Below are 15,159 nucleotides of genomic sequence, written 5' to 3'. Positions count from 1 at the left end.
AGTCAGAATCACTTAAAATCTAATAAAATCAATGACAGCTTTTCCAGCCGGTAAAAAGCTAGGGGCATTTTATGGGAAGGGTCTCTGCAATTCAATGCCTGAGTGAATCACACCATAGATGATAAGGAATATTTATATATTACATATAGTTAGCATGGAGAAAAGCTATGCAGTGCACAGTACAGTAAAGGTTAATGGAACTGCAATATCCGTCATAAATACTTTAACACAGGATTCTGGACTTGCTTTAGCATTTGTAAGTACTTATTCTGTACATTATACACAAAAAAAACCCTATAGTTTAGAGGTCAATGATATTTATTTTGATCTCTCAAAGACTATCTCATAAGTGCAGAATATTTTATAAAATGATTGGGTTTTTAAAATAACTTACAATGTCAAACTGGCTGAAACAGCTACCATTTGGAATGTGCAATTAGTAGGGGAGTTTTCAAGTATACCATCTAATTCAAACAGTTTTATTAATACACTTTAAGACCAGGAGATCTTAGAACCATTAGCAAATTAATATTCATTGTGCAGGGAAAGAGGCAGTACAGCAGTGACATCAAAGCATTACCTCTGCCACTCAGATTTATTGTTTCTAACAGGTTGCCTCTCCTCTTCCCCTTCTGCGGTTTGCACACCACTGAGTCAGTGCCTTATTCAGACATCTGCCTCCACACCACTGCAGCACAGACTCATCTCATTCCTGCTACTTGAGCCTCTACATCCTACATCATCATGTCTAGCACCGTAGCAGGTATGTAAAGACATTTCTTTTATGTTTATTGCTTTATAAATATATTTTGCATGTTAGTTTACTTTAGGGGAGAGCAAGATATTGTGTTGAAAAATCTGTTAGCATTTCATTTTCCAAGGGCAGATCTGAATGCAGTGTGGGTTACAGTTCAATTGATAGCTTAAATGATTATTTAAAAATTTTATATTTTTATTTCATGAAAGTACATGCTGTAATTTGAAATGATGATGTATATGGAATTGCTAATATATCAGAATTGTATTATTTAATCCATGGAAAAGGAAATGATCAGCATTTTTTTTTCAGTCTTCCATAAGCAGTGTGAGGCAAATTTGACTTAATGCAGAAGGTTCCACCCAGCAGCCATATTTCTTTCCCGGGTGGACAGAAAATTGTGAAGGTCTGCATGTCTGAACACCCTGAGGCAGAAAATGAGAGGGAATTGCCTTCCAAATAAATTGATCAGAAATAGCATCGATGGCAAGCATAGTGGGTGACACAAGCCTGCGTAGTTAGCAATTTGCATCGGAAATAGGCTGTGGAATGTCACCGAAACTAGGTCAGTAAAATGGATTAAATGAGAAAAAACTGCAATCAGGAGATGTTCATTTCTCAGGCCAGTTTCAACCAGAAAATTGTACCTGAACTAAAATCCACAACTCTACCAGGTCTCTAGTTAGATTTCTGTATATTTCCTTAAGACTTCAGAAATTTCAATTTCCGATTAAATTTAAAAAACTCTGATTGCCCAAAGATAGTTTCTTTTAAAGTAATTTGCTATTTCTTTGCTGAGACTGCTACTGATAGTAGCCAAATCCCAGAATAATTTAATCTGCTTTATTGACCCATGTTATGAAGAATAAATAGCTAATGGGAATTGCAAGACAAAAATTATTAGTTTTGAGTGCTCTACAAATTAGAAAGTTTCTTTGTGATACAAATAAAAACAGCAATGAGAAAAAGTAGGCTGTTTATTGAGGAAAACTGAAACAATGGTGCTTCTACTGTGTTGCTGAAGGAGACGGGCAAGCATTCATTCTTCTCAAATGAAGTCAATTCCCAGCACAATATAAATGAATAGAGGTTAATAATTTGTAAATGCTGAATTACTGCAGCAAGGATCTGCTTAGACTTCCAGAAGCACCAAATGGATTTTTGTTTGGAGAGTTTATTGTACAGAATATTAAATTTAAAATTGTAGGTGGAGGGCATGCTGGGTAAGCAGCGACAAGTCCAACAACAACATGGATGATGTAGAGGAGACCAACAAAATAGCTGCTCTGTGGTTTTATGATTAGTGAGCAGTAAAGAAAATCAAGTTGTATCATGGCAATCTCTGCAAAGAACCTGGCACTGACTCTGCAAAATTTCAAACAATTTCTCAGGTGAATAACAGTTTGCAAAACTACTAAGTACTTGGCATAAATCAAGATACTCTAGAATGCATTTACAATGCTGGGCTACCAGTTAAACAAGTCTTTGGAAATTATAGCTTGCTTCACGAAGTACACAGCCAAGAATTCCAAATGCTATTTATTTGTATATGTCTTTCTCTTTCTATACACAGAACATAAACTATGGACAAAGTAGATTGTTTATTGTTTCCTGGCAGACCTAAATCTTGTGTGCATAGAAGTGTTGGAAATATGGTAAATATAAGGCAAGCATAGCCTTGAGGAATACGCACGCCAGCCACTGTGAAGATGAAAGGGATGCTAAATAAGCAAGTGAAGATATTATCATACTAAATACTTAAAATGGGATAGCTATCAGTAAAATCCTGTGCTAGTAAATTAAAACAGCAATGGAAAATGACTTTAAATTGTCTCAATAATTCAATTGCTTTCATACAAATACCTGACCTTCTATTTTCTGCAGTTATAGAAGTATGAAAATAATAACAGGCTTGGATGCACTTATGGAGAACAATTATTTGATTTGAATTAATTTTATTGAAGTTAACACACTTTGTTGACCTGGCATAAGCTTACATGGTATTTGGAAGAAATTAAATTATGAAGTCTTTTTATTATAACAAAACCATTAGTTTGCTGTCATAAATGACAAAGGTTTGCAGCATCTGCAGTGCCTGGCCAGATTTGCAGGCCGTGTCGTCACAGCTGAAACCTGCATCAAACTGAGGCAGTGTCTGTGAGTGTCAAATCACTTGTACTGCAATTTGTGGTGCAAGACAAGTGGGGGTCCTGTAATAAAATGTTTGGATGCTTAATGAGTGTTTTATATTTTAAACAAAGCATTATAACTTACCTGTTCATTCTTTTAGTGTTGTAGATCATCCACTTAGATTTTGAAACATTTGCTGTGTAGCCAGTTATTTTCCTGTTTTGAACAAGTAAAAATAATCAAATTATTAATGCTAATAAACTGTTATTTTCCTGTATAGATTAGTTTCGCCTGTAGGTGGTAGAGAAGATTGCTATCCAGTAAATACATTCTGTAACCTTTCACTTAATTGAAAATATTAAAGACCTTTAGAATTTATGGCTAAGGCATGCTTATACTTCATTACTTCCTTCCATTTTTGCTTTACAATGTTCACCAGTGCAGGTCATTTTTAGGAACTTAACAACAGTATATTGAGAAAACAAGGAAGAGGATTTGGTATTTAATAGACTTTTGAATATTTGCTTAGGTTATTTGCCATTTTAAAATGTTTTCCTAAAAAATAATAACACAAAGCTTTTGGTGACAATTTAGTTTAACATCTTCTTTACATTTAGATCTTTATGTACACTTACTCTACCAAGTGCATATTTACATGTCAATTAAGAAATGTTGATATGGTACATAAGTGCATTATAAAACTGAATCACTTGAGAAGCATTATATTTACAAATCTGACAGCCTGAAATCATTGAATTTGTTAGAAGACTTATTCTCTCAGATGCGTTTGCAGCATTGTCACAATGAAATCTTTCCATAAGCAAGAAAGAGTAATTGCCTTTAAACAGACGCTTGAGCTTTCAATCACAAACTGATAAGTTATGTGCCTTTGGGTAATGATATATCAGCTGTTTCCTGATGTATTTTATGTGCATTATACTTGATATCCCAAAGGACAACAACACACAAGGACATTTATGTTAATAGAGTGCAATTTCTGATTGGATTCATCTTGGTACGAATATGTTATATCAAGCACAATATGCACTACTGAATTATTTTTAATTGTATTAGAATTACTATCACAGTGTGAGAAATTTGCTGCAATTATTTAATGTTAGGTTTGCTGGCCTTTGATTTACATTTTACAGCTTGTTTTTGATCTTTTGCCATGCTGCCTGATGTGAGAGATTTCATTGACCCGATTTATTACTTAAGTCCAGATGTTCACTTTCATTCCTAACACAGACAAACACATCAAAACCCCCTGGGAATGCACCTCACTTATCCACCCCCGTCAGCTTTTCTCTTTAAATTGGATCTGCAAACAAAATCCTTGTAGATTTTCAGTGGATGCAATGTAAGAAGATTTTGTGTTCAAGGTGGAAACTCCATACCAATGTTTACCAGTTTTTGTATGGACATGGGGTTATGCAACTTTCTGAATACCACAGCCTCTAAATTTACTGACTACAATCAAAGTAATCTCCTAATAAGTGATCTAATGATAGGCAATTGACCTGAAGTGCGTATTTCTAGCATTTTCAGTTTTTACTGCAGATTTCCACTATCCATTATATTTTGCTTTGGTAAAATAATATCCCCATTTCCCTCAGATAATAATTCACTCAGTCTTTGTCTTCAGCATTTTCCTGATGTGAATCCCAAAGCATTATTAAGTTTTGTAGGACTTGTTTTAGATTTGACAAGAAGATGCTGTAAATGGCTAAAAGTTTGTTCAAGAAAGGCAACATTCAATGCAAGATAACCAAAACTGAAAAAGATAGAAACAGTCAACAGGCAAGAATCTAGTGCATAGCTGAAACACTAATTTGCTCATTCTTTCTGTGCTGCCTGACTTGCCTTGTGTTTCCAGTAATTTCTGTTTCTCTTTTGTACTACCAAAATCTGCAGTATATTGATTTTTCTTTAACGTGTTACAACATTGTTGTAAAGGTTGTTTGAAAACCATTATATGGATTCCAAATAATCTACCACTTGACAAAGCAATTGTTCTATTGCCATTGTAAAACCTATTTGAAGATACAGTTAGGTGTTTTCCTTGGCATGAATATCAGAAACAATGGGGGAAATTTCAGCTGACATCCACTGCAGATCTGCTGGCAAATGTACCCATAACTGCTCAATTTCTAATTGGATGGTGTATCGGGGACTTCTGCTCAGTACAGCACCAACTGCAGGACAGTTACAGTTGGACCGGGCAGTGCAAACTTCCTCAAATTTCCCACCTCTCAGGCTGGGAAATCAGCTCACTAGCCCATTCTAGGTTAACTGGGCGCATTTACAACAAAAGCCCACTGAAATCAATGGGAGAAAGCGACTGCTGGGAGAAAGGTAAATAAAGGTTTTCACTTCATTTAATTAAGTTAATTTAAAGGTGTAATTGTTTTAAGTGTATGTGTGTTTTCTTTTAACTTTTCCAAATTTAAATTTTCTTCTAAATAATTTAAAATTTTTAACATTATTGTCAGATCCTGTGTGATTATGTGTGTTTGTCACTTACTAGCATTCAATTTAAACAGCAGATTTGCCAGCTGCTGAATCCTATCTTCCGGACTGTGGAGAGTACTTTGAATCTAGGTTTTGATTTGATATCTGAATTGTTGCACAATTACTGTACTGAAGTTCAGAGAGACAGGGAGATACCTTCATCATTTATAGTTGTGTAATTCTCTAAAGGATCCATGATTCTCATCTGTTAAGTTATTGAAATGGAAGGTTATTAATAATCCCTTCATGATCAGAGACATGTTATAAGGAGAAGCTGTGCTATGTCCAGCACTTTATTTCTCTGATATAACATGTAGTCTTTGCGATTCTCTGTTATAGAAGGAAGCCACACTAAAATTTCTCTCCGACAGCTATCATTAGTTTAAGAGAAGCTGATATTCCAGGTGTCTCATTACTTAAAGCTGGAGTAATAATCTCATAAGTGGCATATTCTCACTACAGCCACCTAATGGCTTGTTAAAACTGGGTTACAATGGAAAGTGAAACTTCTGATATCTAATCATACTGGTCAATAACATATACAGTTTTGATTCCTATTTTGTTCATAATTGGCATTCAATTATACCTGCACAGGCATATGTGAAAGGCTTATGTCTACTGAGGTGAGGAACAATAATAGGTACTGGATAAGTGTGCAGTCACTTCTGGAGTATGGTGTTGGCTGGAGTCAACAAGTACTATTTCAATATTGAATGTGTTATATTGGGGATATACAGGTTGACTTGACTGCCTCCTTGCAGGATCTTCACTATGACAGATGTAAACTCACCAGAAATATATTAAATTATTAAAATACAAAATAGAATGGAAGAAAACAATAAAAATAGAATAAAAATAGTGGAATGTGATTCAGATCCAACATGTATTAGACTTTTAAATTTTTATTTAGATTCTCTTACAATTTACTGGATATAATAAAGGATGACTTTATGCCCTTTAAGTTCAGAGGAGGTGGTATCAGTAAAGAGTGAAAGGTTCTGATTTGTAATGTTTCTGACAAGTATGTGTTGTTAATAACTAACAGTATCAGCTCCTGGAAAGATTGTCAAATAATGTAAATTCATGACAAAGGACAGATGGCCATTATTTTTAAAGAAGTGTTAAGAGCTCAGTTGACATCTAGATCCTAAAATTGTATTACTTTTCTCTGAACTACTTCTATGTTTCATTTTACTAATAAATACAACTATGGTGATAACTTATTGCCGATAATTTAGTAATGCCCATTAAACCCTTCATATTGTTCTCAAAACCATAGTACAGTATTGTCACTGAGTACACATTTCAAGTTTTACGATGTAATACAATTTTATGAGAGATATTACAGAGGAGTATATAATGTTCAAATGCTCAGGGAAGATGAGACCTATGAATGGTTCCATTATTCAGATAAGACCAGTGCCATTCATTGTCTTAAAATCTCCTTCTCGGATGATCTAATCTTTGGATATGCCATCCTATTTCTACATGGTTAATATGTTCCACTTCGATAAATGGATCAATGAACAATGGCTGCATTAGAGTGAGATAACTGTACATTGAAATGTGTTATTCGATGGTGTGTTTAATAAAACCAATCTTTCCATTTGCAAATTCATATCTAAGCTCTAATATAGCAGTGGATATATAATATGGAAGAATGCAAAAGGAAGAGAATTAATAACATGCCCACAGAAATTCATTCAGGTTACAGAGAGACCATTTTTAGAAATGTTACAGTGCAGTATATAAATGTGTATGCATTCCAGATGTGTGTATAGCAGGGAGGTACTAGCTTCTTGATGATATTATAACAAACCTAGCAAATGATACCAGGTACATTTAAACATTCAGTATTGGAAGTGTTTCTGTGGAGTAAAGAAAGAACTGGACTGATTTGGAAGCCAAACATCCTCTAATAGACTTATCATTATTCACATCATACACTTGTTAACTGCGACATTGGAATCTTTGTTCTAGGCATTTGATTAATATGTATGGTTCTGCAGTCACCAAAAGTTGGAAAACTATTCAAATTTAAAAAGTAAGTTCCTTTATGAATGCACTCCATTGAGAGTTCACATAGAAATAAATGAATAGGATAATAAAAAATAATTCACCAATCTAAATGATTTCTTACCACAGTGCTAGCTGCTTTGCTCCAGCACTGTAACTAATAGAGGTGTCATTGGCACCTGAGAATATTTAAAAATCTTTAAAGGATATGAAATGAAAGAAATGATGTATCACCATGAAGCCCTTCATGTTTATGATCTCAATGGAATATATAAATGCATTACAATTTTTAATGTTTTTCATTTTAATGCTTTTTATTTTATTTATCATACAGGATAAGCAATCATTTCCTTTCCTGTTGGGGCAAATATTATTTGCAATGATTGAAATAGGATGTTAAAAAAAACACAGAGTACCTAAATTGAACTGTGGGGTGGGTGCATGTAGAAGGAAACAAAGGTTATTAGATTGCATAGAGAGAAAAAAATCATTTTCATTATATACCCTCAGTAAATATGTGACAAAGTTAACAGCATGGCCAGCATACATGGAGGAGATCGTTACTGTTCATCAATTGAAAATAGCTTTCAAAAATTTGTCATATTTTTAAAATAGAGAGAAGTAGTTTTTCTGAATATGCTGTGCAGATGTATTGAAATATCTGGTGTTATAAAATGGTTTCCAGTTTTCATTTACAGTGTGTATAAAACTGAATAACAAAAGAGTCCTGCCCAGACTTATGACCTTTATTATCTGGCTGCCTATAATACCAAACACAGAAACTGTCAAGCTGCACTCATCTTGATAATGCCCAAATAACAGGATAAAACTGAAAAAAGGCAATGACAGCATTGTGGTTAGGAGTTCATATGTCACCATGGCAACAGGAAGGAAGGTTTGGTTAATTAATAAAAGAAAATTGGCTTGGCTTGTCATTGAAAAAGCCATCTGCTTCACTTTGGGGAAGGAAATCTGTCGTCCTTACCCAATCTAGCCTCTGAGCCTAGCCACTTCTACAACGTGATTGAACCTAATGGAATCTAAAGTCAACCAACAAATTAGTTCAAGAGCAATTAGTAATGACGACTTTGCCAATAACATCCATATCCCATGAATGAACGTGAAAAAATACTCCAAGCCAGATTGCAAAATCAAAACATCTGCAGTTGCAATCCAAGTTCATAATTGAGGAATGACTAAGAAATTTATCTGAAATTCCTCTCCTTAATATTTTTACAAAGGCATGAACGTGCTTTGAATAAATAGATGATGCTCTCAGTAAAATAATGGAGGAGGAAATGCTAGATGATTGTGTTCAACTCTGATTTGCCACAGTCTCAAGTAATACCTTGGGGACAACCTGCATTATAAACTAAACATGCATATTTAGTGGGATAGTCCCATGAAGTTGGGAAAATTTACAAATGTGATATCCTCCATATCTGAAGTTTTAATATATTTTGTTTGAAAGTTGGTTGTTTTTATTCAACTGGTGATACTGTGATTGGGGCATCCATTTTGAAGTGGTCCAGGTTCTTAAGCACCTGCCTTTGCTTCATTATTATTACTGATGTTGTCAATTAGAAAGCTTGCAAGAGTAGACGACTGAGCCCAGACAGATACCCCACCACCAGCTCTTCTGAGGATCCAGTGTATCAAAGTAGAAAGATAAAAGGCTGCAGCTGTGTCATATATATATAGGAGTTTTCTTCTGTAAATAGAGAGCCAGCAGATTTTATGTAAAATGTACAATTTTCCCATTTAAGTAAGTGAAATCTTAAAGGGCTCCAGCCAACAAGTGGTAAATCTAGGATGTACAGGAATTAATTCAAACACGAAGAGATAAATAACCTCCGAGTTGAATGAGTAATGTTGACACAGTGGCCTAGAAATTTAATCATGCAGTGCAGTTTATTTAAGCACTATGCAAATCCAAATGGATTTTTCTCAGAATGAAGGGTGATGACAACCACTTATGGTTGTTTTGTATCACTCTGGAAATTCAACTAGTTTCTGCCTGGTTGGAGCTACACTTGTGTGTCTGTTGCGATTTCTGTGCCAAGTCAAATGACATCATTCCTCATGCTGTTCACACTTTCTTAGGAGCACCTGCTCTTAGGCACTCCAAGGCCAGCTAGGTTTTAAGAGTGCTGCACCATACAATGACTCCAAAATGTAAGTTCTTTGTTCCTTTACTTACCTTCTATCCTCTATCCCATACACCACACCGATAACTCCCCTCCAACCACTGATGTCATTTGGACCCTATGATTGGCTCAGGTCCTGGCCACTAAGCATTTGAATATCCTTAACTCTGACTCCAGTCTAAATTGGCTTCTTCATATAAAGAAATAATTTCTGTCTCTGTCTTGTGTTATCATTTATTCAGTTTATGCGCTATAGCTCTAAAAGCATCTATAAAGTCCAGGAAATTTCCAAAGGGTATATTAAAATAGTGTAGGTGCTGCAGGCTAAAGATCATTTTGGTCACTGCCCAACAGATCAAACTTGAGTTGTGGGAGGACTGGATCTGTCTCTCCACAAGCAGTGACTTTAAGACCATAAGACCTCGGAGCAGAATTAGGCCATTCAGCCCATCAAGTCTGCTCCGCCATTCGATCATGGCTGATTTATTTTTCCCTCTTAACACCATTCTCCTGGCTTCTGCCCGTAACCTTGATGCCCTTACTAATCAAGAACCTATCAACTGCCACTTTAAATATACCCAATGACTTTGCCTCTAAGCCATCTGTGGCAATCAATTCCATAGATTCACCATCCTCCGGCTAAAGAAATTCCTCCTCATCTCTGTTCTAAAGGGACATCTTTCTATTCTGAGGCTGTGCCCTCTGGTCTGAGCCTCTCCCACAACTGGAAACACCCTCTCCACATCCACTCTATTCCAGGCCTTTCAATATTCCGTAAGTTTCAATGAGATCCCCTCCCCCTTCCCCCAATCCTTCTAAACTCCAGCTAGTACAGGCCCAGACCCATCAAATGCTCCTCACCCATTAACCTTTTCAGCCTCAGGATCATTTTCGTAGACCTCCTCTGGACCCTCTCCAATGCCAGCACATCCTTCCTTAGATATGGGGCCCAAAACTGCTCACGATACTCCAAATGTGGTCTGACCAACATTTTATAAAACCTCAGCATTACATCCTTGCTTTTATATTCTAGTCCTCTCAAAATGAAAGATAACATTGCATTTGCCCTCCTTACTACCAACTCAACCTGCAAGTTAACCTTTTGGGAATCCTGCACTAGGTCTTCCAAATCCCATTGCACCTCCGATTTCTGAATTCACTCCCTGTTTAGAGAATAGGCTACGCCTTTATTTCTTCTACCAAAGTGCATGACCGTACAATTCCCTACGCTGTATTCCATCTGCAACATCTTTGCTCATTCTCCCAACCTGTCCAAGTTCTTCTGCAGACTCCCTGCTTCCTCAACACTACCTGTCCCTGCACCTATTTTGCATCATCCGCAGACTTGGCCACAAAGCCATCAATTCTGTCATCCAGATCGTTATCATATAATGTGAAAAGTAGCAGACCCAACACTGACCCATGTGGAACACCAATAGTCATCGGCAGCTAACCAGAAAAGGCCCCCTTTATTCCCACTCTTTGCCTTCTGCCAGTCAGCCAGTCTTCTATCCATGCTAGTACCTTTCCTGTAATACCATGGGCTCCTATCTTGTTTGACAGCCTCTTGTGTGGCAGCTTGTCAAAGGCCTTCTGAAAATCCAAGTAAACAACATCCACTGACTCTCCTTTGTTTATCCTGCCTGATACTTCCTCAAAGAATTCCAACAGATTTGTCAGGCAAGATCTCCCCTTAAGGAAACCATGCTGACTTCAGCCTCCTTTATTGTGTGCTTCCAAGTACCCTGAAACCTCATCCTAAATAATGGACTTTAACATCTTACTAACCTCTGAAGTCAGGCTAACTGGCCTATAATTTCCTGTCTTTTTCCAGTCCTCTGGAACCATTCCAGAATCTAGTGATTCTTGAAAGATCACTATTAATACCTCCACAATCTCTTCAGCGACCTCTTTCAGAATCCTGGGGTGTCGTCCATCTGATCCAGGTGACTTATCCACCTTCAGACCTTTCAGCTTCCCAAGCACCATCTCCTAAGTAATAGTGACTACACTCGTTTCTGCCCCCTGACTCTCTCGAATTTCTAGCATGTTGCTGGTGTCTTCCACAGTGAAGACTGATGCAAAATACTTACTCAGTTTGTCCACCATTTCTTTGTTCCCCATTAATCCCTCTCCAGCATCATTTTCCAGTTGTCCAATGTCCACTCTTGCCTTTCTTTTACTCTTTATGTATCTGAAAAAACTTTTGGTATCTTCTTTAATATTATTGGCTAGCTTACCTTCATATTTCATCTTTTCTCCCTCATTGCTTTTTTAGTTGCCTCTGTTGATTTTTAAAAGCTTTCCAATCCTCTAGCTTCCCACCAATTTTTTTGCAATATTGTATGCCCTCTCTTTTTCTTTTATGTTGTCTTTGACTTCCCTTGTCAGCCACAGTGTGGTGGAGGGACAGGGGAGCAATTGAAATCTGAGAATTCGAGGGCGAATATGGGATTCCAAGCCAGGAAATTTGCTGGGTGGAGATTAAGGAATGGTGGGAGGGACTCAGATCGAGGATGGGGTTTGTGGAGCTAGAGGGCCACCTGGAGAATGGAGTGTCCAGTGAAGCAGTTTTAATGTCAGGGGATCCAAGGATTTGGGAAGTTATTTCATTTACCTTGCCCGGCCAGTTCTGCATTAAATAGGCTGTATTTTCCTGGGAGTTTTGTTCTGATGACGAACATTGGCAGACCAATATGGTGCAAATTCTCCTGCACTGATCCATAAAGAGTGGTGCATGGAAAATGACACCATTCCATGTAGCTGTCACACTGAAATCACATCAGAGTAGCAAAGGTGACTCACTGCTGGAAGGGCCTGGTCAAATTTTTTGTGTTGTGCTGAACAACAATAATTGATTGTTATTGCATTTCACTCATGAGAAAATTGATTTTCAATTACGATACACTGGAAAATAAAGTGTAATTGAATTTCCAGCAAAAGTGACTTTATCAATCATTATCAATACATCTGTTTTATATATTATGGTTCCTGCTCCCAACTTTCCAGGGTCACCCTGTGTGGTGCAGATCATGTTACTGCTCAGCTGGAGTCTCTGAATTTGTGAGCTTACTGAGGTTCAACATAAGGTACTTCATGGTGCACAGACCGACCATTTTGCTCCTGTGTGGGTACACCTGAAGCTCAACAGAGGGGTAGTAACCCCAACTTTATCACATTACCATGATGGGCCTGCAGTGATCTTAGAATCTAAATATTAGATAGCGAGTAGAGTCAATGATGGTTTAATATAAAATGAGGATGATTCTGCAGTTCAAGTTTCCTGATGATTCCAAGTTTCATCAGGACTCCTTGAGTCCTGAAATATGAATTAAAATGAGATAATCAAAGAGAATCCTTCCACCTCACTTTTGAAATTCAGCTCTATTGTCTACATTTGGAGCCAGGTTGTCATTAGGTCAGGAGCCAGATGGTCTCAGTGGAATTTAAAGTGGATATTAGTGAGTAGGTTACTGGTAACGGTCAATTTATGGTGTTCTTGATGATCTATTCATCACTTTTCTGATGTTTGAGCATAAGCTAATGGGCATTATTTAACTGGATTAGTTTTATTCTGATTTCAAGGACAGGACCAACCTGGGCAATTTTCCATGTTAGCAGGTAGTTTGCAACTACATTGGAACTGCTTGGTTGGAGCTGCAGGTAGATACAGAGCACATGCCTTTGATGCTGCAGACACAAGAGACTGCAGATGCTGGAATCTAGAGGAAAAGTCCAGACCTGATGCAGGGTCCTGATCTGAAACGTTGACTATCCCTTTGCCTCTACAGATGCTGCTTGACCTGCTGAGTTCCTCCAGCAGGTTCTGAAAGAGAACTTAAGTGAATTTGAAGACCTTTAATATCCCTATCTTCATATGTCACGGTAGATGCCAGCAATTTCCAAACAAACATGAAGTCCACTTATAGAGCTCAGTCTGGCTCAGATCCTCCAGTATTTATGTTGGGAAATCATCTCTTGTTTCCTGCACCTGGTTAGATAGCAGAGAATCCACCCACCCATTGATTTCAATGCTGATTATTGGGCTGCTGCCAATAAACAAAAAGGAGAGCTAGATTCCTTTTTTGAATTACTTTATTTATAGTATTTAATAACATTAGCCTTTTGTGTGCATTTAGCATCATTTTATGTACTTTCTAAAAAAACATTTTAATGTTTTCAGCATTTTTAATTATTCACTTCATTTTGAGTAGTTCTTAAATGTTGGAGACATTTTAAAAACCTTTACAACTTCTGCAGCCAGCAAAGCTGGGGCAGACTCTACTAGCTTTCAAAGTTTTTAGGACTCACATTTGTTCATCTGAATCTGGAGGAAGAGTTACTGGGTGGCAAGAGGGTGCAGCAGGTAGTGCTGCTGCCTCACAGCTTTAGGAACCTGGGTTAGCCCTTGGATGCTGTGTATCAGGAGTTTGTACATTCTCCATATGACCACAGGGAACTTCTCTGGCTATTCCGGTTTCCTTCAACATCCTAAATACTTGCAGGTAGGTTAATTTGATTACAGTAAAATGATTATTAGTATGGTAAGTAGCAAAGCTTTGGAAATGAAGCTGGGCAAGTGGTTGATAGGGGAGTATTTGGGACTAGTGATGATGTCTATTAGTTTCATGATAGTCATGGAAAAAGATAAGAGTTGTCTTCAAATAAAAGTCCTAAATTTGGGGAAGGCTAATTTCGATGGCATTGGACAGGAGCTCTCAAAAGTTGATTGGGAAAGGCTGTTTGCAGTTAAAGGGGCAAGTGGGAGGCTTTCATAAGTGAGCTAGGAAGAGTTCAGGGCCAGTGTGTTCCTGGTGGAGTGAAGAGCAAGGCTGGCAAGATTAGGGAACCTTGGCCGACAAGGGATATTGAGAACCTGGTGAGGAAACAGAAGGAGGTATATGTCAGGTACAGGCAGCTGGGATCAAACGAGTCCCTTGAGGAGCAGAAGGCATGTAGGAGCACACTTAATAAGGAAATTGGGAAGTAAAAAGGGGCCATGAGATATTCCTGGCAGATAAAATAATCCCAAAGCATTCCATAAGTATATTAAGAATAAAAGGGTAACTAGGAATGAATACGTCCCCTTATAAATCAGTGTGGTTATCTATGTGTGGAGCCAAGGGGAATGTGCAAGGTCTTAAATGAATACTTCTCATCTGTATTTATTGTGTGGGAGGACATGGAAGTTGGAGGGGGGGGGGATTCAGGAGAGGGAACAGTGATATCCTGGAGCATATCAACGTTATGAAGAAGGATGTGTTGGAGGTCTTGAAACCAATAACGGTGGATAAATCCCTCAAGCTTGAACAGATGCATCAAAGGATGTAATGGGAAGCAAGGGAGGAGATCGCTGGGGCTCTGACAGAGTTTTTTGCATGATTAGCCTCCGGTGAGGGACCACAAGATTGGAGGATAGCTAATGTTGTGCCTTTATTTGAGAAAGGCAGCAGGGCTAAGCCAGGGAACTGGCGAGCCTTACATCGGTAGTGGGAAAGTTACTGGAGGGGTTTCTGAGAGACAGGATTCATTTGCATTTGGAAAGGCCAGGACTGATTAAGGATAGTCAGCATGGTTTTGTGAGTGGGAAATAATGTC

The 15,159-nt window shown here is 37.6% G+C and overlaps 1 protein-coding gene across 1 annotated transcript in view; it reads left to right on the top strand.

Annotated features, from left to right (window-relative positions):
• Positions 1–637: 637 nt before the first annotated feature.
• LOC127578781 (stathmin-3-like) overlaps positions 638–15,159 on the top strand; it is a 52,575-nt gene continuing 38,053 nt past the window's right edge. The window contains exon 1 of the mRNA XM_052031227.1: positions 638–763. Coding sequence (XP_051887187.1) covers positions 745–763 — 19 coding nt within the window. The 5' untranslated portion in view covers positions 638–744. The remainder of the gene's footprint in view (positions 764–15,159) is intronic.

The sequence above is a fragment of the Pristis pectinata genome, chromosome 16, assembly GCF_009764475.1.
Source record: "Pristis pectinata isolate sPriPec2 chromosome 16, sPriPec2.1.pri, whole genome shotgun sequence".
NCBI classification, from domain to species: Eukaryota; Metazoa; Chordata; class Chondrichthyes; order Rhinopristiformes; family Pristidae; genus Pristis; species Pristis pectinata.
This window is presented reverse-complemented; position numbering and strand designations above follow the sequence as displayed.